General features: G+C 43.5%; 1 protein-coding gene across 7 annotated transcripts in view; it reads left to right on the top strand.

The window, feature by feature from the left end:
- The window catches only part of CADPS (calcium dependent secretion activator), a 1,556,059-nt gene that overhangs the window by 1,063,507 nt on the left and 467,749 nt on the right, over positions 1 to 24,803 (top strand). For all 7 annotated transcript variants that reach the window (XM_086939080.1, XM_086939079.1, XM_086939076.1 and 4 more), the window contains one exon: positions 911 to 1,052. In XM_086939080.1, the coding sequence (XP_086795206.1) occupies positions 911 to 1,052 (142 nt within the window). The remainder of the gene's footprint in view (positions 1 to 910; positions 1,053 to 24,803) is intronic.

Below are 24,803 nucleotides of genomic sequence, written 5' to 3'. Positions count from 1 at the left end.
GTGTGCAAAATTCGCTTTCTCATAGCTACACGAAATTACCTATAATTACATGAAATGTTAATCCGTTATTTCATGCTATATTTTAGGTCAAAATGAGTTCTTACGTAAATTTTTAACACAAGGACACATTTTCTGCTAAAAAAACTGTAAAAAAACCAAAGCACCACTAAATGAAACAGATTGTATATTTTGTTTGTGCGCATCTACGATACAGTTTTACCGTTACCAGGGCATATTTACGCTGCATAGCGTAATGGTGCCATTTAGGGAATTTCCTGTAACAAGCACACTGCAAAATTCCCAAAATTCCACATATTACACTTAAGTTATTAAAACGTCATCCAGGCCCAACTGGTATTCCACAGCACACGTTGCTATCTAAGTAAGATGATAATGTAGGAACATACTTGAATTCTCGTAATTGCTATGTTTTCCGCAAGTTGATCTTTCAATGTATTTGCTTGATGATGATTGAAAATGATATACGTATTCCATGCAATATTGTGATCAAAATGTGGTGCCATTATGTATATTTGTATGGTCTATAGACAGCCATGGTTCGAAACATGCACATTTTTTCAAAGTGATTTTGAAAATGAAAAAAATCTTCAGCAAATATATTTATAAAATTTTTACTTGATACCATTCTCTCTCTCCCAGTTTAGCCTCCATCTTACCCTCTCCCACTCTATCTTGCTTTCTTTCTCTGCTGTTCATTGCCATTCCCACCCTCCCTTTCTATTACAGTGTTCTCCCTCTTACTAAAACCCTGAATGAAAAGATTGTGGAGCTTCACAATGATTATTTGCAATACCTGTTTTGCTTTTGAAGTCGTTTTTATTGTAAAGGATGAAATGTGTAGTGTGTATGCTTAATAATATCTTCCTATGTTTATAATTATCTGTTTTAGATAATTTGTGCAATGGAAAATTTCACAAACACCTTCAAGACCTGTTTGCGCCACTTGTTGTTAGATATGTCGACCTCATGGAGTCCTCAATTGCACAATCAATTCACAGGGGCTTTGAGCGGGAGTCTTGGGAGCCAGTAAAGTAAGAAAACCTCCTTTGATACACACGGAGTTTGGTTGCAGGTGGATGGACACTCATGAGTTGATGGAATAGCCATATTAGATTTGAAGTGAATGAAATGGAGAATGTGCGACAGTTGCATTTGTGAATTGATGAATTGGTTGAGGATATAAAATGTTAATGAAAGAAATAAAACACGCAGTCAGGAACATGGAACCTTACTACTTCAGAATGCTTTTTAGACTTTATAGATCCGTTTGCCATAGTCCTGGAAGCGATAAAACCATCTATCAAATACTTTCTTTCACTAACACTAGTATTTCCGAATATTGCAAGACTTGTTAGTTTGTGCTAGCTGATACGTAACATTTGCTCTACTAGTCGATTGCCACGAAATACACCAAAGTATTCAGTGGAAAACGTCAGCTTGTTGTAATTCATGTATTCACCTACATAACTGTGTAACTGCCTGCTCACTGTTCAAAATTAAGTAAGTCTGCATAAGGTTTCTTATGATTTTACAGTCTTAACTGCCTAAAAACATCCTGCCTTGGTGAGTAGTGTTTTTATCCACTGTGGAGTCTGGGTACTCAAATGAATCACTCTTCATCATGGTTGGTGGTAAAAAGCTACGAATGAACCATAACATAACGAGGCGTAGCGTAACATAATGTAACATAACATAGCATAGCATAACATACCATTATGTTACACATGTATTTGTAAAGCACACGTTCACCTCCTGGGGCGCCGTGACGCTGAATAACAGGTGTTCATTGTTTATTTTCTCCAGACTTCATATTATCTCCTGGCACTGCACAAGAGTCCTGGAGGTTCTGAGAACATCCTCCTGGGAGAATAGTGTTTCCAGGGACACCCCCCACGGTTCAGCAAGTTTTGAGCAGACCTACTGTAGACATCTAATGCCCACATTAAGACAAACAAGTTCCTTGCATGTGCAGAACTGGCTCTAGCATACTGATTTGGTATATGGAGATAGTGTTATGAGCACTCTTGATCTGGTTTTCATTTTAGAACCCTTGTGCAAAATAGGTTCTGCCTGCAGAACCCTGTGTCCACTAGTGATGATAGAAAAGTCTGCAGGTGTCAGCAATTTACCACCAATTGCGGCCCTAATATGCAAAGAGCGCACTTTACCTGTTTGCTCCCAGCCCACCTTAAAACGGGGAAAGTGCGCCCTATTATATGGAATATGCTGTGCCCAGGGCAGCCATTAACTCAGATTGCCCTGGGGACTGCTCATTCAGGTGAACAGCAGCGAAGCTGCTTTGAAGCCGCTCAAAGTTTCACTGTGTAGGTGGCAACCCGTCTGCACATTCAAAGGGGATCAGCGGTTGCAGTGAGTGACTTCAGCCGCTGCAAGGGGATTTCTGGTGGGTCGATGCACCTCCCTTTCCCCCTCTAAAGGGCAGCAATCAGGGGATGCACTGACAGTGTGGCGCACTACCAGTGTGCCTCCTGACAGCTTCTTTACTTCTGCATCTGCGTCTATATACTGCACAGGTGCAGAGGAAAAGGGATTCCCTCATTTGCATGGGACCACACCCCCATGCAAATGAGGAAATGCCCTCTGAAAATAACTCTGACGCTTCATGTGTGCCAGTGCTATTGGTATTGCAGAAGGCGTTGCACAAGCCTCTGCAGTCCCTTCTGTAATACCAAAGTGCCCCAGGGGCGGTAAAGCAGGTGCACCTGCTGATGCACCCCGGGTACTTCCATTTTACAGTCCCAGGAGGCCATACCTGCCACTGCTGATCCTTCAATAAAGCAACAGCATTTACTGTAAGAACTATGGTTGCCCTCTGTCTCATGTCTAGGTGCTTTTCTTCACTATTTTGTGTCAGAAGTAGTTTGATACAGAGGATCAGAGGTAAGGAGTACTGCAGTAAAGGGAAATCATCTGTGTTATGACCCACTGATTAAGGCTAAAATTCAGAATGATACCAAGTGAATGCATATCAATCTGAACTGTCCTTGCTTCCTATAACACTGCAGACCCATGATTGTACGTGTATAGGAAAGGAAAGGATATATACTACTTTGTAGTGGAGAAAAAATAACAAACTTTTGAAACTACAATTTGGCACTGAGTTGCCATAGAGTATTTTAGTCCCAGACAATATGTATTTTGTACCTCCCTTCCAAGTACTCGATTTATTACTAGAATATTTTGTTTCCACGTGCTGCTTTACAAACAATTGTCTGGATTCAAGGGCCTCAGACCTGGCCCATTTTATGCATCAGGCTATGTCATGTTAGGTTATGTTTGATCCATGGTGCTTCAGCTACATTCAGTGCGTCTGATAACAATAAATGTGCTACCCTCAGGGCAGCCAGAACGTCGGGCTACCCTGGAGCATTCAGCAGAATATGGAGTGGCTGCTTTAATCAGTTGCTCCATTTTTACTTGTGAAGGCATCACCCACCATGGAGAGCGAACAGAGATCCGCTGCCGGTGGGTACAGTGAGTGCTTGCACCCACTTGCAGGGAGATGTCTTGGGGGTCCATTGTTCCCTCCAGGGAACTGCCTTCAGGGGCTTACTGACAATCTGCCTCCTTTTTGTGGTGTACTGTTAGTGTGCCTTGTGACAGCTTTTTTGTCTTTGTGCCCATGTCCATAATATGGCAAAGGCAAAGAGATTCCCTCAATTGCATGAGGCTCCTCTTTCATGCAATGAAGAAATGCCCTCTCGAGATACACTGGGGCACATGTGCACCAGCGCAACCAATATTACAGAAGCTTCCCCTTTTGTAATACCAAAGTCCTCTGGGGGCGATAAAGCGGGGACACACACACAACTCTAATTAAGAGTGTTTTCCAACACATATGGGTAAAAAAGCATCTAAGCCTGTTTTATGATTAAGGAAAAGTGATCTGGTCTACAAATGTGTAGTGCATCTTTAACTGGGTACTTCATGCACAGTCCCGGTCAAAGTGCCATACTACAGGTAATGTGATGCCCCCAAAATAGCCATGAACTGCTATCGGGACAGTGAATTAGTGAATGGCAGCCTTGCTGTTTGAAGCCACCAGTCTATCCTTTCACTGAAGAGGCAATGCAACCTCCCTTATAGGGCACATTGCGTTGATGAAACAGCAAAGTATTTCCTTATTTACATGGTGCAAAAAAAGTAAGCAAATAATGGAAACTCCCCTTAACATTGTGCGCGTGTTATATGTGCTCTAGCATGATAAACATTATTTTGATTATATGTATGTATCTAGATATGTGTATTTCTTGATATAGATATGTATTATAATATGAACTTATGTATCTATATATTTATTACTTTAGTCCTACTGTAAAAAGAACTCTCTACAATGCCCTTCCCTATATTTCACCCAATACCTCTCTCAATATATCCTCTACCTCCACTCTCTGACTCATCCCAAACCTCATTCTACTACTTTTATCTCCAAAATAACCCTTTCTAGATTCTTCCCTCCTCCTCTTTCCCTTCGTGGACCACTCCACTCTATATTTTAATACTTAGATCTCCCAAACAACCCTTCTAAATTCTTCCCTCACCTATCTCTACTTTGACTTATTCCTAAAAATACATTTTACCACTATGATCCCCCTAATCCATGTCTAGAGATTCTTCCATCCTCCATCTCTCCTTATACTCATTCCAAACCTCATTCTACTTCTTTGTTCTCCCAATAAACACTTTTAAACTCTCCCTCTTTTATCCCCCCATTATCCTTTTCAATCCAACTAATAGACTCACATGTCCACTGCTCAAATTAATTCAAATTTCACTATACCGATCCACCCTTAATCCATTTTTGGTTTCCGGAGTAGCGTGCTACTCGATAAAAAGCACGTTGATGCCTCGTCAGGGGTAGTCAGTGCTATATAAATACAATTACATTACAAAACAATGTGAATTAAAGAAGGGGCTGCTCAAGCGTCAGCAGCCTCTTCAGTAGTGCAAAAGTGTCCCAGGGTGCATAAACTGGAAACAGTTCCATTTTCCACGGTATGGACCCTAGTAAAAATGAAAAGCACTCTGAATAACAGATTACCAAATCAGATTCTCATAGAAAAACATCACAGGCAGGAGAGGGAAGATTTAATTACACATACAGTTATAACTTCAGGCTACATTTTACCAGGAATGCTTTTATGTGTGTATATATTGGTATTTTCACAGAATGGACCTAGGCCTGTCCATTAGGTAATCTACAAGATCATGTACATCAAGTGTGGATTACACCCATGTAATCACTATTTGGGAATTGCAAAACGGAATATATATATAAACTGTGATTTCCTGATAGCAATTCATATGGAGTTGCATTTGCTATTAAAAAATCGCAATTTAGGAAATCGCAATTTAGGAAACCGCAAGATATTAAATGGAGATCTCTAGATGCAGAATGATTATGTCACAGCAGGAAGCTTATAAATATTGGGTGTGTCCACAAGCAAGAAGTAAGAATTGCCCCAGCATCACCACTGCCACTGATTTACACCATCTCAGAAGACCATGGCCACAGAGGATGGGAGCAAGGACTCATGCTCCAGCAAGCCAAAAAGAGCTGGAGTTCCTGACAGAGGATTGTCTGTCACATATGGACCACCTATTTGGAAAGGCCTCCTTCTCTGTGCTGGTAATCCAACAGACTTGTATCTTGACCATCATCCTGGAGAAGTTGAACTCCCTAGGAGTCTCCCAGAGGAGCATCCATGAGATCCGCAAAAGGTGGTGGGACCTGAGGTCTTGTACAAAGGAGCAGGTGGCCAGCAGGAAGGCAGAGGGGCAAAGAACTGGTGGAAGACTCCCAAAACACCCACCTCCAACTTCCATGGAGACAATGATAGAGGGGACACTGGAACCAGGGAGCGGAGACATAAACACCGCCTATCCTGTAAATCATCTTCCCTTTACTTAACTAACAAAACAGAATGTTAGTAAATCCATATATCATACACATAGCATGATTATCTCCTTGAGATGTTTCCTGCACCCTGTCAAATCATCAAGGGGGTTGTAGTACACATCATCTCTTTGCTGAACTGTATGCTGACTACTACCCCAAACATATCTCTACAACTTTAACAAGTCACAAACAAATGAAACAGAGTTACAACAGCATTGTGGCCAAAATGTAGCAATTTATTTAAACTAACTATTTACATGAATCTACACAGATCACAGCCCAGATGTGTCAGGACCCAGTGCAGCCCAAGGGCCTACTAACATGATGTTGTCATGCAGGACACAACATCACCAACCCTTCCGCCCATCAACCTAACTCCTACTGGCAGGAGAGCTATCATCGCACAGCTGCCTGTATTTGTGGACAGTGATAAGGGTCAGTCACAGAGTAGGGAACCCACAATATGAGAGGCCAAGACACACAGACAGCGCAGAGGTGAAAGATAAGCAGCCCATAATTAGAACATGTCAGACAACATGCCGGATAGTGCTCCTGTCTATGGTGGGTTTTAGAGGTTCATCATCTCCGTATAGGTCCTGAAGACAAAACAGATATGGACAGTTAGTAGGCAGCTGCAACAAATGGCTAAGTCACTGCAGAACTTGGAGAAAGGGCAGGATCGTTGGCTAAGAGCAATGGAGAGGGAGCACTGTGTTATAAAAAAGAGGCACTGGCAGTACCTGGCATGGGTTGAGTCCTTCACCTGGTCCCTAAGCCGCCATTCAGTAGTTACAATGCTAGGAAGGCAGTCTGTGAACATTCAGACTGACATGGAGTACTGCTGCTGGGACGTTTCACATGAGCAGACCTGGACCCACAACCACTGTGCCCCCAACATCCTGCCCCGACCTGGGAGCGAAGGGGGCTCTAAGCTCAGTTCCACATCCGTTTAGATGGCATGTAGGACTCTCAGAGATATGACTCTCTTTTGATTTGCATATTAATATATTAACAATGTTCCATTCACAAGGATACAGTCAATCCTTACATGTTACAATGTTGTCGCTACCTAAATAAAAGGTGGTGTCTCGGTTATTCACCAATCATTAGCATCATGTGCAGTCTCATTATTTGATAAGTTAATTTCTCTTACCTTAGAAATAGTTGTCAGTGATCTCTGGGCATCATGGGCGTCCTCGGTTACATGTGTGCCATATTGTTGCACCTGTAGCGGTTGTAACTCATCATCAGAGTCAGTATTTGGCTCTATGGGGATGCTGTGCAGACCCTTCCTCATTGCAATATTGTGCAGTACGGTAAAAGTGGCGATAATATTGCAGCATGTATCTGGTCGATACAACAGTGCCCCACTGAGTTTGTGGAGGCCGCTGAAGTGGAACTTCAGTATCCCAATGGTCCGCTCATTGATGGAGTGCGTTGTCCTGCGTGCCCTATTACAGTGCCTCTCACTTCTTGTCCTCAGAGTCAGGTATGATGTGAGTAGCCAGGACCGTAAGGCATATGCACTGTCAACTTAAGAGCATGAGAAGTAAAACCCTTAGGTCACATTACACAAACAGTGTAGTCCCCTGTATCCATTGACTGTGCGATTCTCTTACCAAGTAAGACACCATTGCTAAATTCACTCTTTGCCAGTTGGTTGTGGTGTCCACTGCGGTGGAACATGAATGAGTTTTGGCGTCTGCCTGGGAATCTGGCCACAAGGTCTGTTATGATACAGAAGGCTTCACACACCACCTGCACATTGAGTGAGTGTGAGCTTTTTCTGTTTCTGCAGATGTATTCAGTTTCTGAGGGGGCACATATGGCAATATGTGTGCCATCTTCACAGCCAATGACGTTGAGGAACTGTGCTACCCTGTAGAACATGAGTTTAGTTTGTTGCAATGCTTGGGGAGTATTGGGAACCAAATATATTGGTTGATCTTACTCACCATGATGTCAAGGAACCGGTGAAAGAACCTGGAAAAGGCATTTTGTGACATCCACCCCGCCACTGCTATGATCCCCTGGTAACTGCCCGATGCTAAGAGGTGCAACACAATATCTGCGATGGTATTGCATTTACCCTATAGTTGAGGTTGTAACTCAGCTATTAAATCAAGTATTACCTGGCTACTCAATCTGTACCTATAAATAATCTCCTCCTCTGTCCTTCAAGCAGGGTGACCCTCAGCCTAAATATCCTCTCCTGTCTCCTTCTCCACCAAAATCCGCATCCTCCTCGCCAAAAGATACAAGGCTGCCATTGTGAAAGAGCCTGATGCATTTTGGGTGCCTTTTTATAGTTTGCATCTGGTTGCCACCTGATCCGATTCAGTAGCAATTGCATTTTCTTCATGGCCATTTTGTGATTAGTCACAATTAGGAAATGCTATGTATATGCAGTTACCGATATGCTAATAGGAAATGCCCATTTGTTATATACATTTTTGCGAATTGCAAAATGCTATTTCTACTGGGTAAAAATTGCATTTTGCGACGCTGCATATGAATTTCATACATAGTGAAAGGCTATTTTCCTTTTATTAATGGCCCGAGATAGCAATTCAGACAGATATGAATTGCAAAATAATTTCGTACATATGGGCCTAGGTGATTTGCCCAGAATCACGCAATGTTGAGTCCATTGCAGAGACCGGGACTTTAACCTGGATGCCCAGGATTCAAAGGTTGCAGCTTGAGAAGCAAGGCCACATTTTTCCATTTTTCAGGATCACATATGGTCTGAGAGCCAAGTGGATCTCAACACAAAGAATGTTCATGAACTTCTGAGATGTAAAGCAGAGCTCTTGCCTGAGAGATTTTATTCAGCTTCGTGACGATTAGTTTTGTATACACTGCTCAAGAGACTAGCTTTCTGCCCATGAGCTAGTCTGTACAGTATTTATTTCAGTTGCCTCTTAGTCCTTGTAGTTATTAATCTCATGCAACAGCTCATTTAAAAAGTACTATTTACAATGACATTGGTACAAACAGCGAGGTCATTCTGCAACTGTGGTATTTCCTCCAGTAGGCTGCAGACTAGGGGTTACTTCCAGAGCAAACATTTTCAGACAAACACAAGGGGATTTGTCCTTTTATGCTTGGGTTTGTGCAGCATTTGGACAAGCTGTGAAGGACAGTGAATGTGTCTTCCTGATTTGACTCTCAGGCTCAGGGGTGCTGGTCTGTTGTCCCAGCAGCATGCTGGATGGTCTCCAATGAATCAAGCAGGGAGGTGCTTGTTTTTCCAGATCCTGGGAAAACTGCAATCTCTAAGAAGAATCTCTGTGTTCATGACCACTCAAACGTTAGAGAGGAATTTTGGACCTGCTGCATGATCAGTGTTGCTCCCTCAAAAACGGAGAAAACAAGGGCAAGGTTCCAAACACCCAGTCCTAAGGATATTCAAAAGCCATCTACGTATTACTGTTAATGCAGCAACACTACTGCCGTGAGATCATTTAAGCCATAGAAGAAGTAATACCTTTTTGTGAAGAACCATCTGAGGACTGAGTGGATACAGCAAAACCACAAAAAAAATATGGAACTGCTGCAAATGGAAACGTAACATGCCCTGCTCAGACAAATTCTTAGCTCACAAACACTGATCAGTGTGAGGTCTTGTCACTACAATCTTTATTACTGGGCGGCTTGCTCTATACTTCCACTGGGCCAAAATGCTCCAGATAACTCACTGAATGAACCAACTGAGGCCAGGTTCTACCAACATCCTCCAACTTCACATCCTACATTACCAACGATTTGTGCATTTTGTTTGCTTTTTCCTTCATTTTTCACATTTTGTCTCTTCACTAAGGGCTCCTATTCATAATATTCCATGCCTTTCTGGAACTAATCTTCAGACACATATGTTAAGACTTACTTGTAATACATCTAGAAGAGTAAATGTAAAGTCTCTTACTGGCCTTTATCTCTTCATGACTGTCTACTGTTGCTGTGAGTAAAATTCAATGTATAGTATTGTCTTGTTGACTCTTATATAGTGTAGTTTCCGTGGGTTTCTATGGAAAAGTGTGAGCTCGCTATATCCATTGACTCATTTGTTTTTTTATTTTTCCTTAGTTGTATTGTTTTTCTTTTTTCTTCTCCATTCAATTTAATTCAGTTTGATTTATTTGTTTGAGGTCTTTATCACTTCACAGGTATGTTGCTCGAAAGCACCATTGTATATCTTTGCAGACTACTCAGGCAAGCTTCCAACAATTGAGCAAGTGAATAATGTCAAGGTACTGATGATTGGTATACCCCTGTAATTTCGCTGTGACCAGGTTGTCTGGAAGTTCACCCACAACACGTGTGAAGCCTGTGGCCAGATCCATGCAAGATTGCAAGAATAACTATAAGTAAACGTGCCACATTCAGTGTATTTAAATTTAATTTACAGGGATGGTTTGAAAATCTGGCATGGATTATTTCCTTTCCTCCTGATCATATGATAAACACTCCTGTTCTGAACGGCGAAGGTGATATATTCCATTCCTAGAAACAAAGAACTGAACAATTTAATTGCTCGGGACAAATAATGCCACATTAAGTGGCAGCCGGCATGGCTCACAGACAGCGAGGCCGGCACTGGGTCTAGGATGGCGCATATGGGGTGGGCAATTGTGCAGAAGGTAAAAAATAAAACACTTACCTAGCCGCCGGGTCCAGCGTTGTGATTGGTAAGCACCCAGGCTCACCTGACCAATCACAACGCTCTATCACAACTTGGTCTGAGCATCCTGGTTTAACGCTCAGCCAGGAAATGAGGGCCTAGACCTGTTCTCCATGCAGGATGTAATGCTGCTTGCACGGAGAACAGGGAAAGTGCACATGACTGTTTTGGGCTGCCCAAGACGGCCGGCCAAACAGTCATGTGCACTCAGGAGTTGGCAAACCACTCCTCCCCTGCCCTGCCCCGAGAGCAGAGCAGCCCCGCCCACCCGCAAAGCAGCTCAGAAACATAAATTGATAATAACTCAAAATTATTATCATTTTATGTTTCCTTTACGTTGCGCTGCTTAAAAGCAGTGTGGCGATGCTCCTCTGCCATAGCGGAGGAGTTGCAACTGGTCACGTCCTTAGCACCAGAAGGGTTTCGATTATGTATTTTGAATAGAGTGATATGCCAGACTGTCTCAAGATTGACAGTGTCAGTATGTCAAATTTCACCTTCTAGGTAAAAAGGAAACCCTATATGCAGTTTTACACACATAGTAAATTAAGAAACAGCGACTGTTGTATTCAAATATGCACTTCCACTTGGGACATAATTAATTATTGTAGGGAATGATTCACAAATAATTTAGAAACGATTGTGTTTTGATAAGTCACCAAAATATCCATCTTTTTTTCTTCCATACCGACCCCAAAAAATTTGAGAAAGAGTACAGAATCCGATTGTATGTAATTTAAAAATTGCACTCCGGGAGTTAGTGCCACTCCTGTTCTGCATATAGGTTTATAAAAACTGAGAAACTGTAGCACAATTCTGCATCAACAATCATTTTTTTTATTGACCTTTGAATGTTTTGTTTTACAAGTGAGGAGATCGATTTCATTAAGCAGTTTAGGATTTGCGGACGTGAGATTTTGATCGATTATCTGATCACCCAATTCCTTATCTCACTTGAGTCCCTTTGGATCGATTATTGACTGTCATTGAGTAAAAGGCAACCTTACATAGATCAAATCAACCCCAAAGACTGACGCAACTCTAAAGAACCACTTACTACTGAAAAGTTTAAAGGTTTATTATAAAGCCAAAATCAATTGCAAATGCAAACACCTCAATATAAGGTACAAAAGCTACACAGGTAATAGGATGAACATGAACTCTCTAAGAGATCTCAATCGACAGAAGAAAACTACTAAAACCAATTCAAAAGTCAGTAAGTTGAATATCATTGACACAAGGTGAATCTTAAGCGTCATTTACAGAAAGTAAATAAATCAGGTTAAACTGACCCTACACTATGCTAGATGACATCCCTACTTAGCAAGTTCTTTACCTAAAAAGGTGTCAGCCGTTGGACTTCCAAAGAAGTTCAACCTCTCTTAGTCTCAGATGGAAAACCTATGTCGTGTAGCAGTACCCTTTCTGCCTACCCATCCGCTCTCTAAGGGTCCTCAGGCCATCTGCTCTATCTCCTCCCCAGGGTGCTGTCCCTAATACAAAATCACAGTATGGGTGGAACGCCCCTTTGGGACGCCCACCTCGTACACAATTCACGTGGTCTCGCTTCTGTTTTTTTCCATAGTTTCGTTTCTTTGGATCGTCTGTTAAGTTGACCTTGCTTCCCAGGCTCCGTCTCCAGCGTGCCGGTACCCCCATGACATTCCAGTAGACTCCTCCGGACCCGAGCCTATCTCCTTGAACAGAGCTCTATTCATCAAGCTTTTGATTGGTACCCCCCTCGCACCTGCAAACAGACACTTCGAAACAGGGCCCCAAATTCCAGGCTCCCCTTATCGGACTAGGCCGTAAAACTTCGACCAGCATTGGCAATTTATTTTAACGAGGCTTGACTTTTAGCTCACACGTGCAGATCAAAGACTACCCTCTATCTCTCCTGGCCCACTAAATTATGTGCAGTAGTCTGCACTCTGTGAACCCTTATTTCTTTAGCTTAAAATAATATGCTAACATACCACACTAAAGTTATACAAAACACTTCTATAAAATATTGCCTTTAACATATATGTAAGCAAAATCATTGAATAATATCGAATCCATGCTACATGAAAGATGCAATGGTACATTTCGTTCTTACACAGTGCCATGTGGTCTGCACGTTTCTTCATTTTACATTTTACATCCTTCTTCATTTAGCAGCTACATAACATGGAACCTGATTAACACATCTAATATTTCTAAGCATTTCCACACATTTCTACATTAGCCCACACTCTATAAGGGCTTTCTAATTCTAATAAAACACTCTTGAGTAAGTACGGATACATTTTCTCATTTCTCAAGTTATATTAGCTAACTTTACGCCGCGGGCTTGTAAATATGGCGTATACATATTTTCCATTCAAATTGCGCTCTCTCAGTTCCCCCCTTTGATGACCTCTAGGGGTCATCACTAGTACATCAATTTGAATGTGTCACACAGAACTTGTTGCAAGGCTCCCTCTTTTTATCGTTTCTAGAGCTCTCAGACTCCTATACTGATGATCTTGCATAGCAGCTAGTCTCCTCTCCTTTTCTCTCATAGACCTTTGCAACCTGTTTGATCTATACCATTTGTACAGTCTCACTAAACCCCACAATATGATTATGCAGATTACAATTATGAAGATAGGCTTCAGGATATACCAGACAAAACTCTTCCCGAGATTGGCAAACCAACCTCCAACTTTACCCATTCCATGACCTACTTTTTCCCAAACATTTACCCTTGTTAGGTCTTCAATTTCTTGGTGTATCTTAGTAATATTCTGTATAGCCTTCTCAAGAGGTTTTGAATCGTCTGGAATGTAAGTACAGCATTCCTGGACCTTCAAAGCCTTACAGACTCCGCCCTCTTTTGCTAGCAGAACGTCTAAAGCAAGACGGTTCTGAAGGACCATTGCCCTTATCGATTGCATCTCCCCTTCTACCAGCATTAGTGATCTTGCAGTACTGGCAGACAATCTATCTACAACTGTAGCCAGTCTCCTGATCTTGACATCATTAAGTATCAAACCTAAAAGAGGAAACATAGGTCCAAATACGTCTCCAACTACTTCAGCGTCACCTACATCCCTTTTCCCTCTTGCTGAAGCTTTTCCCTCTATGATCTCTAAATCCTTTGCATGATATATTTTGGGGAAGACAATTGCCAAATAACATGAACCATACCAATTGTCAGGCAATTTCACGTAGGCATTTCTTCCACATACAAAATATACGTTAGGAATCGCCTGCATTCCCTTTAAGAAATCTTTTGTATAATATTCTAATCGAAAAGCATGTTCACAACTAACTTCACCTACAAATACACTCTCATAATAAGTTTTTCTTCTGGTTAGACATAACTTTCCTTTCTGTGTTCGATCTAAAGCTATTGGACCATTACTACCCTTCTTTTTGTGTGCCTTTTCCTCCTCGGTCCAATCTGTTTTCCACTGTCCTGACATTTTCAAAATCTTTTGCCTTCTGTAACGATCATCAACTTGTCCAATAAACTTTTTCTCAATCTCTGACACTTTGCAAGTCAGATTATTTCGGCGTGCATATGAAGTATCTAATGTATCCCAAGGAAGGAAGAATTTAGCCAATCTATCTTCCTTCTTGTAATAGTCCCACTTATTCATCTGTTTATAGTTCGGGACTTCTGGTAACACTGAATCATAATTGGAAAAATAGTACTCAAACCCATCTCGTCCATAAAATATACTAAGCAATAAACTACATGTAATCCCATATGTCAATGGAAGATGATGATATCGAATGCCTTCATCTACGGAAGCCGGCAATTGCATGCAGACATAGCAATCCTTGGCCTCCATGGCGTCAATGTACTCATATAATAGTTTGGCATATGCGTTGGTTCTGAAATTTCCCTGGGACTCATTTACATGTAACCTACGGGCCTCAGCTGCCAGTAACGCTTTTTCCTGTATTACATTGTTCTCCTCCTTCTTTCCAGCAAGAGCAGGTTTCAAAGTCGTTACAGGCTTTACATCTGTTATCTCGGTTACACTTGCATGTCCTACTTTGTATGATACAGTGACTACTATGATTATAAGAGAAATCACTATTTCTATAAGTGTGCCTACTATGCATTTTGCTTTGCGATTCGAACCGCCGGTCTCCATGTTATCAGACAGTGTAGCTTTTCTCTGAAAGAGTCTCTTTTGATTTCTTCACTCGACTTTCATTTGCTTTCTCAGTCTGCGAACCACACTTGGAAAATGACAAAGTCTCTTTACAACAACCACAGACAACCCTAGCCCTTCTCCGTCCTCTAAATGAAATGTCCCTAATTTTTCTTCTTCCACTAGGTGCTAGGTTATCTTTTTCTCTCTCTGGCTTATTCACAAGTCTTTAAGTATCTACGATAATTCTGGTGCCAGCAGCTCTAATGGCATATTCCAACAATTCTAAACGAAGGATGGTTTCCTCGTGTGCTGGTACTGGATGACCCAAGGTTGGAAATTCTAATCTATTTAGTACCAAGTCTTTGATCTGGCTTAGATACAGAGGGACAGGGAGTGTGAACGTTAGCAACCCTTCAGTTTCGATTCCAGGTGTCAACAGCCGTACTTCCACCGTTACAATTGGATCGAGGTTGGTCACCTGCACTTCCCTCACCCTCCCGGATCTCTGTCCCCAAGACATCTGCCGCCAAGTAGGTCCACTCAGGAGTGGCGTATCTTCTGCAGGGCACACGTACCCTCCTTGATCTTCTTGGACCCTCAGAGTCTGAGTCCACTGCACCTTCGTCTAGGTCTGAGTCTTCAGAAATCGGGACAAGAGTTCTCTCTGGATTTGCTCCCAGGCTTGGCCTTCTCCTTCTTTCCGGCCAGCTAGCTTCTCCACTCCTTGTCCTCCTGCTCCTTGTTCTTGCACTTGACTCTTGACCACTTGCAGCTTGATCAGTGTCTGATTCGTACTCCCAGCTACTTTCTCCTTCTGTAGCAGCTTCAGTTTCGCTGGTGTATTGACCGTCCTCGGCCTGGTCAGACACGCTCTCAGTCTCCTCTGACACCTCTACAGCTTGGCTGATCCCCTCTGTGGCTTCTCCGCTTTCAGCTGGATTTTCATCCGAGAGAGGAGCTGTTTCTTCCGGAGGTGCTGGAACTCTTCGAGTGTGTGAGGCGTGGATCCAGTTGGGCAAGCCTCCACACTTCACTGCAGTGTTCGTGATCAATATGACTTGGAAAGGTCCACGCCGGCGCACGTCTAGGCAGTTCTTCCTTACGTGCTTCTTCACCACGACCCAGTCCCCAGGGCACAGGTCGTGGCACAAGTCTTGAGACGATGGAAATTCAGCAGCCTGCACCTGAAGGGACACAGAATGAATGGCGTCAGAGAGTCCCTTACAATAGTCCAGGATTAAATCATCTGTGATGTTCAACAATGCTGCAGTTGGAATGGATGGCAGTCTCATAGCCCTCCCCATTAGCACCTCATGTGGGGAGAGACCGTACATACATCATCATCAATGTCATTTGGAAGTGGCATCAAGGTGGCAGGATTCAAAACAGAGTATCTCTTGAGGGTCACATTTTCGACAGCCAAAATGACTTGCTCATAACGCGTGAGCCTGCTATTTGTCAGATGCTGTGTCTTGCTCCTGGTCATCAACAGTTCAACAGAATGCGGTACATACACCACTAACTGGTGTCCCATCACTATATTCTCACACCTCTCAATGCTGACACCCGTTGCAGCAACGGATTTGAGACATCCGGGCAACGCTGCAGCTACTGGATCTAAGGTAGCCGAGAAGTATGCAACTGGCCTACGGGCATTTCCGTGTATCTGGGCCAAAACTGACAAAGCACAACCTTCCCTTTCATAACAGTAAAGTAAAAATGGTTTCTCATAGTCTGGCATTCCTAGAGCCGGGGCACAACACAAGTCCTCCCTCAGCTGCAAGAACGCCATCAGACAATCCTTGTCCCATGGTACCGGATCACTTACCCCCTTGTGCGTCAGCTTTTGCAAAGGTTTTGCCTTCAGTGAAAAGTTAGCTATCCACTGCCGGCAATAACCAACCATTCCTAGAAACATCCTGACTTCTCTTTGTGTTGTGGGTGAATTCATTTTCATGATCGCCTCTATTCTGTCTGGTGACACCTTCCGTTTTCCCTTTTCGATCCTGTGGCCCAAGTACTGTACTTCTGTCAAGCAGTACTGCAATTTGCTCGGGGAACACCTTGTGTCCGTTTTCAGCCAGATGATTCAGTAGGGTGATGGTGTCTATTTTGCAAGCTTCCTCAGTTTCTGACGCCACAAGTAGGTCGTCTATGTACTGGACCAGAACCGAGTTCTGTGGCAGTACTAGACTTTCAAGATTTTTCTTCAACAGCTGGTTAAAAATCGATGGGCTCTCTGTATACCCCTGTGGGATACGACACCATGTTAAAATGCGATTTTCCAGCTTAAAAGCGAAAAGATACTGGCTATCCTCATCTAAGGGGATTGAAAAGAAGGCCTGGCAAAGGTCTATCACTGTGAACCATTCTGCTTGGAATGGTATCTGAAACAATATCACTGATGGATTCGGTACCACTGGACAACATGCAACAACTATATTATTAATCTTTCGAAGGTCCTGCACTATTCTGTATTTCCCACTAGGCTTCTGCAAACCCATAATCGGGGAGTTACATGGGCTTCCCACGATTTCCTTCAGTATTCCCTGCTTAATCATGGATTCTATCACAGGCTTGATTCCTGCAATCGTCTCCGGGGTCAACTTGTATTGGGGAGTTCTTGGATACTCAGCATTTGGTTTTACCATGATCTTCACTGGCTCTACCCCTTTTATCAGTCCTATTTCTTCTCCAGTGAAATCCCACACCTCAGATGACACCGCACCTCTCAAGTCCCATGGAAGCTCCTCCACCGTCAAGGTAGGATATAGCTCCACGCACACCTGTGAGTTTGCAACCTTAAAATCGGCATCATCATCGTTAGTCTGCACTTCTACTCCTTGAGGTGTGCAATATATCGTACAGTTCAGTTTGCATAACAAGTCCCTTCCTAGCAGACACACAGGACTGGAATCGCAAACTACAAACTGGTGCTCATCACTGTACTTCCCTATTTTCACCGACACTGGTTCTGTCAGAGGATTCGTCATTCTCCTATTTGCGACTCCTACTACTTGGATCGTTTCTCCTGACATTGGCAGACCTGGGACCACTGCTGATCTCAGAGTAGATTGAGTGGCCCCCGTGTCCACCAAAAAGGTCGTAGGACACCCTGCCACTTCAGCCTCCACATATGGTCCCCTCTGGTCTACCTCTAGGGCCGCCCCGAGGGTGCAATCTTCATCTCTATTCACTCGCTGTCCCTTAAGGGGATCAACGTAGTAGCATTCCTCTCCTCCTACGAACAGTGGCAGTTGTGTATAGGTCTTTCCCCCGGTCGCAACTCGGGGTGGTTGAGGGAACTGGGCTCGAGGAGTCGGGGTCCCCCCTTTGATAAACCTTCCCTTTTGTATCGTCGTTCCCTTCACCAGACCGCTCTGGACATCGTCCTCCTCTGGTTCTAATTCTCCAGTCTCGATATTATAGGGGCACTCGCGTTTCCAATGTCCCACCTCATTACACTGGTGGCACCTAGTCGTCTTTTTCAGTGTCGCAATATCTACCCTAGGTCTCTGTTTTTCCTCATCGTCTTTACTCTGATTATTCTGCTTCTTTCCTAGGGTTCCTGTTCCCTGTTGCCGTTGTCCACCCTTTCCAGCTGACTGCATCTGTACCAACATCAGTTTTTCCCTAAGTTTCTTTGCTTTGGAGTCTATTTCATCACTGCAGTACCTTGCATATCTCAAAATTTCATCTAATGGTTTGTTTTGCCAACAAATTAAATGCTGCTGGATCATCAAACTGATGTCAGGTCTCAATCCCAGAATGAACTTTGACACAAACTGTCCTATGTCTTTAGGATCCATTACATCCAACCCACTGTACTGTTTGAACGCTTTCAGCAATCTCTCATAATACTCATGGACAGTCTCTTTAGGTTCTTGGGTGGTTCGATCTATCTTAACCCAGTCTATGTCCTGCAACGGCACCTTATCTTTCAGCCATGCCATTACCCTCTCGTACTTCTCCATGACTTTCTCTGATGGCCCGTTTGTCTGGGCGTCCCTATCCGGTTCAGAAGTTGGCCATTCAACGCTAAGCTTGCATGCCGTCCACAAATCCCCTGGTACTACAATGTCAAACAGGGTGTTCAAGTCAACCCACAGTACTTTGGATATCTTTACAAACCTCTCTACCTGTTTATACCACTCCACTGGGTTCTCCCTCAGCTTAGGAAAAGAATTGGTAAATGCCGCTAAGTCCCCCCTACTCCAGGGCACATGCACGTAGCTTCCATTCGCGATTTCTCGCAAAGGGAAAGCTTCCATTCGCGGTGGCCCTCCCTTGGGGGACATCCCAATTGCACTCCTTCTGACAGTCCCTCTCTTGGACCATCTTTCCTCCCATTTATCCAAATCCCTCCACGTTCTTATACCCAAGATCAGTTCTTTTATGTGTATTTTCAACCCAATCGTCCTCCTTTCGTCTAAGTCCTGATCCGTGCAATGCAGTCTATGGTTACCCTGTAATGCTTTAGTTCTTGATAAGTCTATCATGTACCTGTTTGCCAAATCAGATAGTCTTTCATGTACTGACCTCGCCTTCCGAGTAACATCCTTCGCCATAAACAGTACCTCATCTTGTTCATACAGGTCGATTCTCTCCATTGGCAATGTGCCGTCTATTATCTCATCTAGATCTGATTTTAAACTGGTTACATTGAGTCTTTTTGCCTTTACCTCAGCTCTTAGTACCTCACTTCTAGATGGTCCGTCTACATTCCTCCCGTCCCAACTCCGAGTCCTCCGCCTGGGCACAGGTGAACTATGAGGAGTCCTCCCTTGTTCCCATCTTTCTAAATCCCATGCTCTTCCATCTTCCCTAGGTGTATGGTGGAATAATGCTCTATTCCCCACTACCCCATTCTGTCTCTTCGGCTCTGCCTCTCTAGACACATGATATGATCCCCGCTATTTTCTATACCTTCGCAATTCCCTTGCTGTCTGGTGTCACTCAATAAATGGTAAGGTCCCTCACAGCTCTCCATGTTCCGCGATCTCGTCCCTGATCATTGGATGCATGGTGAGATCCCTCTCTACTTTCCATACTCCCGCGACTCCAATGTTGCACATTTTCGCCCGGTGTGTGGTGAGTGCACCTGTAACTATCCCTGTACTCCTGTGTCCTTCGATCTCCCTCACTGAGGATGGGGCGAGGCACCCCCCCACACCCTGTACTCCTGTCTTCACACAATTGTCTATTGCCACCAGTGGTATGGCGGGTATCTCCTTTGCTTTCTTGACTATTTCCGTCCCACTCTGGACTGCTTTCGCCAGCTCCGCAGTGAGAGAGGATTCTGTTATCTCGGCCTCTCCATTCAGCTTCCGCTTCTATTCTTTTATTCTGAGTCTCTACGGCAGCATCCCATTCTTTCAAGTACTCCCTTAATTCCTTAAAGGATTTCGGTCGGGGTCCCCTCAAATCCATCAGCCCTCTCTGACCCCCCTGCTCTATTAAGGGATCCGTTACTGAATCCAATGGGGTACTCCGACCTCTCGGTCCTAGCAACTGCCTTTGTGAATTTATCGTATTGTTCCTGCTTTCCATCTCTGCTCTTTCCCTGTCCAATCGTGCCTGTTCCTCCTCTCGTGCTCTCTCTGGGTTGTAGATCGACACTACAGGACCTATAGTAACAGGCACTTGTAGAGCATCCGGCAGTTGGTACGACCTTGCACACTCTGTTTCCGGCACTTTTTGTACCACAAACCTTCCGACCACTCTCTGTACTGGGCTAGGTTTAGGTATTTCCTCGCCTTTGTTGGGTTCCCAATCTGATATGGGGAGCGGTCTATATTCCCCTTTTCCGGCCCCGTCCCCTTGCTGGAGCTCGGGACGTTCGGCCTCTCTATTGTACGGAGGTGGTCTGTCCAATAATAACCTATTTATCAGGCTGTCATCTGTCTCGCTCTCATCATCCTCCTCTGGAGGCTTCTTTTCTCCTGTGACTTCCATCACTGGGTACAGTTTATCTGCTTCTATTCTCTGCACTCTCCACTTTTTAGCTTCATCATCCCATTTGGCATCCTGCACTGCTCTTACCGATCGTTTCACTCTTTCTTGGCGCCTGTTCAGGCTCCGGTCGTACGCCACCCTGAACCATGCATTGAGGGCTTCAAACTGTGTTGGTCTGGGTAGAGGTCTCGTTGCGAGCATTACTGCTTTCAGCTGGTTCAATGCTTCTAACCTAAACGTTCCGTATCTCGGGAACGTCAGTTCCTCATTTCCCTCTGTTATCTTGCTCCACTCAGAGATCCATAGTATAGTATGTAACCCAACATTCACAGCCATATAATGAGCTGGTGTACCCTCCGGCGGGGCCTCTTCCCCAGCATACGAGTTCCCCCTGTCTCTCTTAAAGATCGCCCTTAGACATTTAAAACACTTCATTTTCAAGAATCTACGATTTTCCTTAATTCTCTTCCTTGTTTACTTCCCGATGGTGAACCACCAATCCCTGCGGGGCTCTCGCTGACCAGCCTATCCCAGCACGGTTCTCGCTGACCAGCCTATCCCAGCGCAGCTCGCTCTGACGTCACTCGTCCCCTTCGCAGCAGTTCCCCCCCTTTCTCAGCTCGTTTCCCGGTCTTGCATGCGTCTCATTCATACACCGAAAAATGACTACTTCCGACCAAGCGATCACTTTTCTTGACTGTACGTCCACAGTCTAACTGTAATTGTCACCTCAACTGGCATTTAACTCCGCTTGACATTACAACACAGGTACAACACAAAACACCGCAATCTGGCAACGCATTACCCTTATACTCACTCTCGACCGACTCTGCTGCTTTTCTCTCTCGCACCATCAGCACCTTCTTCGGCAGGTGGCTCTTCTTCTGGTCGTCGATCACTAGGGGCCTTGGGGTAATCTTAACCTAACCTAGGTCGCCTTCCTCAAGAAGCCAACAATCTTTCTCTGCTACCAACTGCGGACGTGAGATTTTGATCGATTATCTGATCACCCAATTCCTTATCTCACTTGAGTCTCTTTGGATCGATTATTGACTGTCATTGAGTAAAAGGCAACCTTACATAGATCAAACCAAACCCCAAAGACTGACGCAACTCTAAAGAACCACTTACTACTGAAAAGTTTGAAGGTTTAATATAAAGCCAAAATCAATTGCAAATACAAACACCTCAATATAAGGTTCAAAAGATACACAGGTAATAGGATGAACATGAACTCTCTAAGAGATCTCAATCGACAGAAGAAAACTACTAAAACCAATTCAAAAATCAGTAAGTTGAATATCATTGACACAAGGTGAATCTTAAGCGTCATTTACAGAAAGTAAATAAATCAGGTTAAACTGACCCTACACTATGCTAGATGACATCCCTACTTAGCAAGTTCTTTACCTAAAAAGGTGTCAGCCGTTAGACTTCCAAAGAAGTTCAACCTCTATTAGTCTCAGATGGAAAACCTATGTCGTGTAGTAGTACCCTTTCTGCCTACCCATCCGCTCTCTAAGGGTCCTCAGGCCATCTGCTCTATCTCCTCCCCAGGGTGCTGTCCCTAATACAAAATCACAGTATGGGTGGAACGCCCCTTTGGGACGCCCGCCTCGTACACAATTCACGTGGTCTCGCTTCTGGTTTTTTCCATAGTTTTGTTTCTTTGGATCGTCTGTTAAGTTGACCTTGCTTCCCAGGCTCCGTCTCCAGCGTGCCGGTACCCCCATGACATTCCAGTAGACTCCTCCGGACCCGAGCCTATCTCCTCGAACAGAGCTCTATTCATCAAGCTTTTGATTGGTACCCCCCTTGCACCTGCAAACAGACACTTCGAAACAGGGCCCCAAATTCCAGGCTCCCCTTATCGGACTAGGCCGTAAAACTTCGACCAGCATTGGCAATTTATTTTAACGAGGCTTGACTTTTAGCTCACACGTGCAGATCAAAGACTACCCTCTATCTCTCCTGGCCCACAAAATTATGTGCAGTAGTCTGCACTCTGTGAACCCTTATTTCTTTAGCTTAAAATAATATGCTAACATACCACACTAAAGTTATACAAAACACTTCTATAAAATATTGCCTTTAACATATATGTAAGCAAAATCATTGGATAATATTGAATCCATGCTACGTGAAAGATGCAATGGTACATTTCGTTCTTACACAGTGCCATGTGGTCTGCACGTTTCTTCATTTTACATTTTACATCCTTCTTCATTTAGCAGCTACATAACATGGAACCTAATTAACACATCTAATATTTCTAAGCATTTCCACACATTTCTACATTAGCCCACACTCTATAAGGGCTTTCTAATTCTAATAAAACACTCTTGAGTAAGTACGGATACATTTTCTCATTTCTCAAGTTACATTAGCTAACTTTACGCCGCGGGCTTGTAAATATGGCGTATACATATTTTTCATTCAAATTGCGCTCTCTCAGATTAAAGTGCCTGTCTGTTCTGTTGGTGTTACTTTAATTTGACTGAATCATTTACTTAACAAACTATTTCTCCCCCAGGGTTTCTGTACATGTATAGTACATCCATAAAAAGCATTGCCCTATGTTCCACTGCTATACATTTTGCAAGCTATTTTGATACTAGAGTATTTCAAATATTGTAATTAGACACTATTAATATTGTGCTTAACACAAGTTATACAAATGTCAACATTTTCCCCACTATTAATAACGAAGACTAAAATAGCCTTTTGTCATATTGTCCGACTTATACACAGTCGCTGTCAGCAGAATCTAAGGGAAGTTGATACTGCCATAGCATGAGAAATGGCACCATCGGGAGTATGTGAAAGAGCAGACTGTGTTGCGGCAGGGTTTTCACACTCTTTCGCGTAGCCAATCTGTTCCTAGCACTTATGGTGACATAATCTGTGCCTGTGTTATTCCTTATTACAGCCTTTGTGCTATTTAAGTTATATCACAAGCATGCACGTTTAGACCATATGCAATTTTCTTACATGGTACAAAGGGGATTTTTAATATGGATAAATAAATGCCCACCTTCCGCCAAATGATGTTCAATCCCTCAAGGATCCCAATTTCTTCTGTAATACAGTTAGCACATTGCTGGATTGCAAGTGCTGCAACTTCCCCTGCAGCCAACAGCTGCAGATCTAGCTTCAGGCGCCAGGACTGTCAATACCAGTTCTAGGAAGAAGACGTGCTGTTCCTCCTATATGTTTTACCTTGTTAAATTGTTTTGCTGTGGTTTTGAAGCCTCATTCTTAGATGGTAGTTTTCTACACGTGGCAGAAACGTTTCCAACACAGACCTGCATTACTACCGTGTGGTGATATTTAGTCACAGTACTGAATCCCATTCAAAGCTTCACAAGATGGGCAGTGTTTTATCCATTGTGCAGATGGACACATCCTTTGCTTCAATGGCGTTAGGCACCTCCTTAGGATCCCAGATCAACACATAGGCTTGCTATCTTTTTTTAATAAAAATATTAGTTCTAGCAGGTCGGATACCGCTTTCAATCGTTCTTTTTCCAGATGTATATCTCCCCGCTGTCTTGGATTATCTTTTTGTTTCCATAATCATTTCGCGAGTTACTTGTTCGGAATCATTCTCCTTGAATTGTTACATTGTTCATTTTGCTTTGTATCATGCTGCCTCACCCTGACAGGATGCTCTTACGGACATGTGCTAGTTTAAAAGCAATGATGGAAATATATGTGAAACACATTCGTTTTTCATCGATCCTATTTTATCTTTAATTGATTAATGAATTATCGTTGCCTGCGAGCCTTAAAAAAACATTTAAACTCTTGCATGCTCGTGACGGCCGGGAGCCGTCACGCGTCACAATGGGCGTGTGTGGAGTACACGCCCCGGCCGTCCGAATCTCCCCCAATTAGAATCCCCGCACAGCCCGAAAATTCGCGCCACACGCAGGGGGTTAAGGGATACTACCAGCTCAGAGAAACAAAGTCTGACTATTTATGGCACTGCAATGTCTATTGGTTTAAAGGCCTGGTGCCCACATTTTGGCCCATTCTAAAGAAGTCCCAATGGCTTGTTGTTCACTAAAAACCTATATCCTTCCATTCC

The sequence above is a fragment of the Lissotriton vulgaris genome, chromosome 9, assembly GCF_964263255.1.
Source record: "Lissotriton vulgaris chromosome 9, aLisVul1.2, whole genome shotgun sequence".
Lineage (NCBI taxonomy): Eukaryota > Metazoa > Chordata > Amphibia > Caudata > Salamandridae > Lissotriton > Lissotriton vulgaris.
Note: the sequence above shows the minus strand (reverse complement) of the source record. Positions and strands in the feature narration are given on the sequence as shown.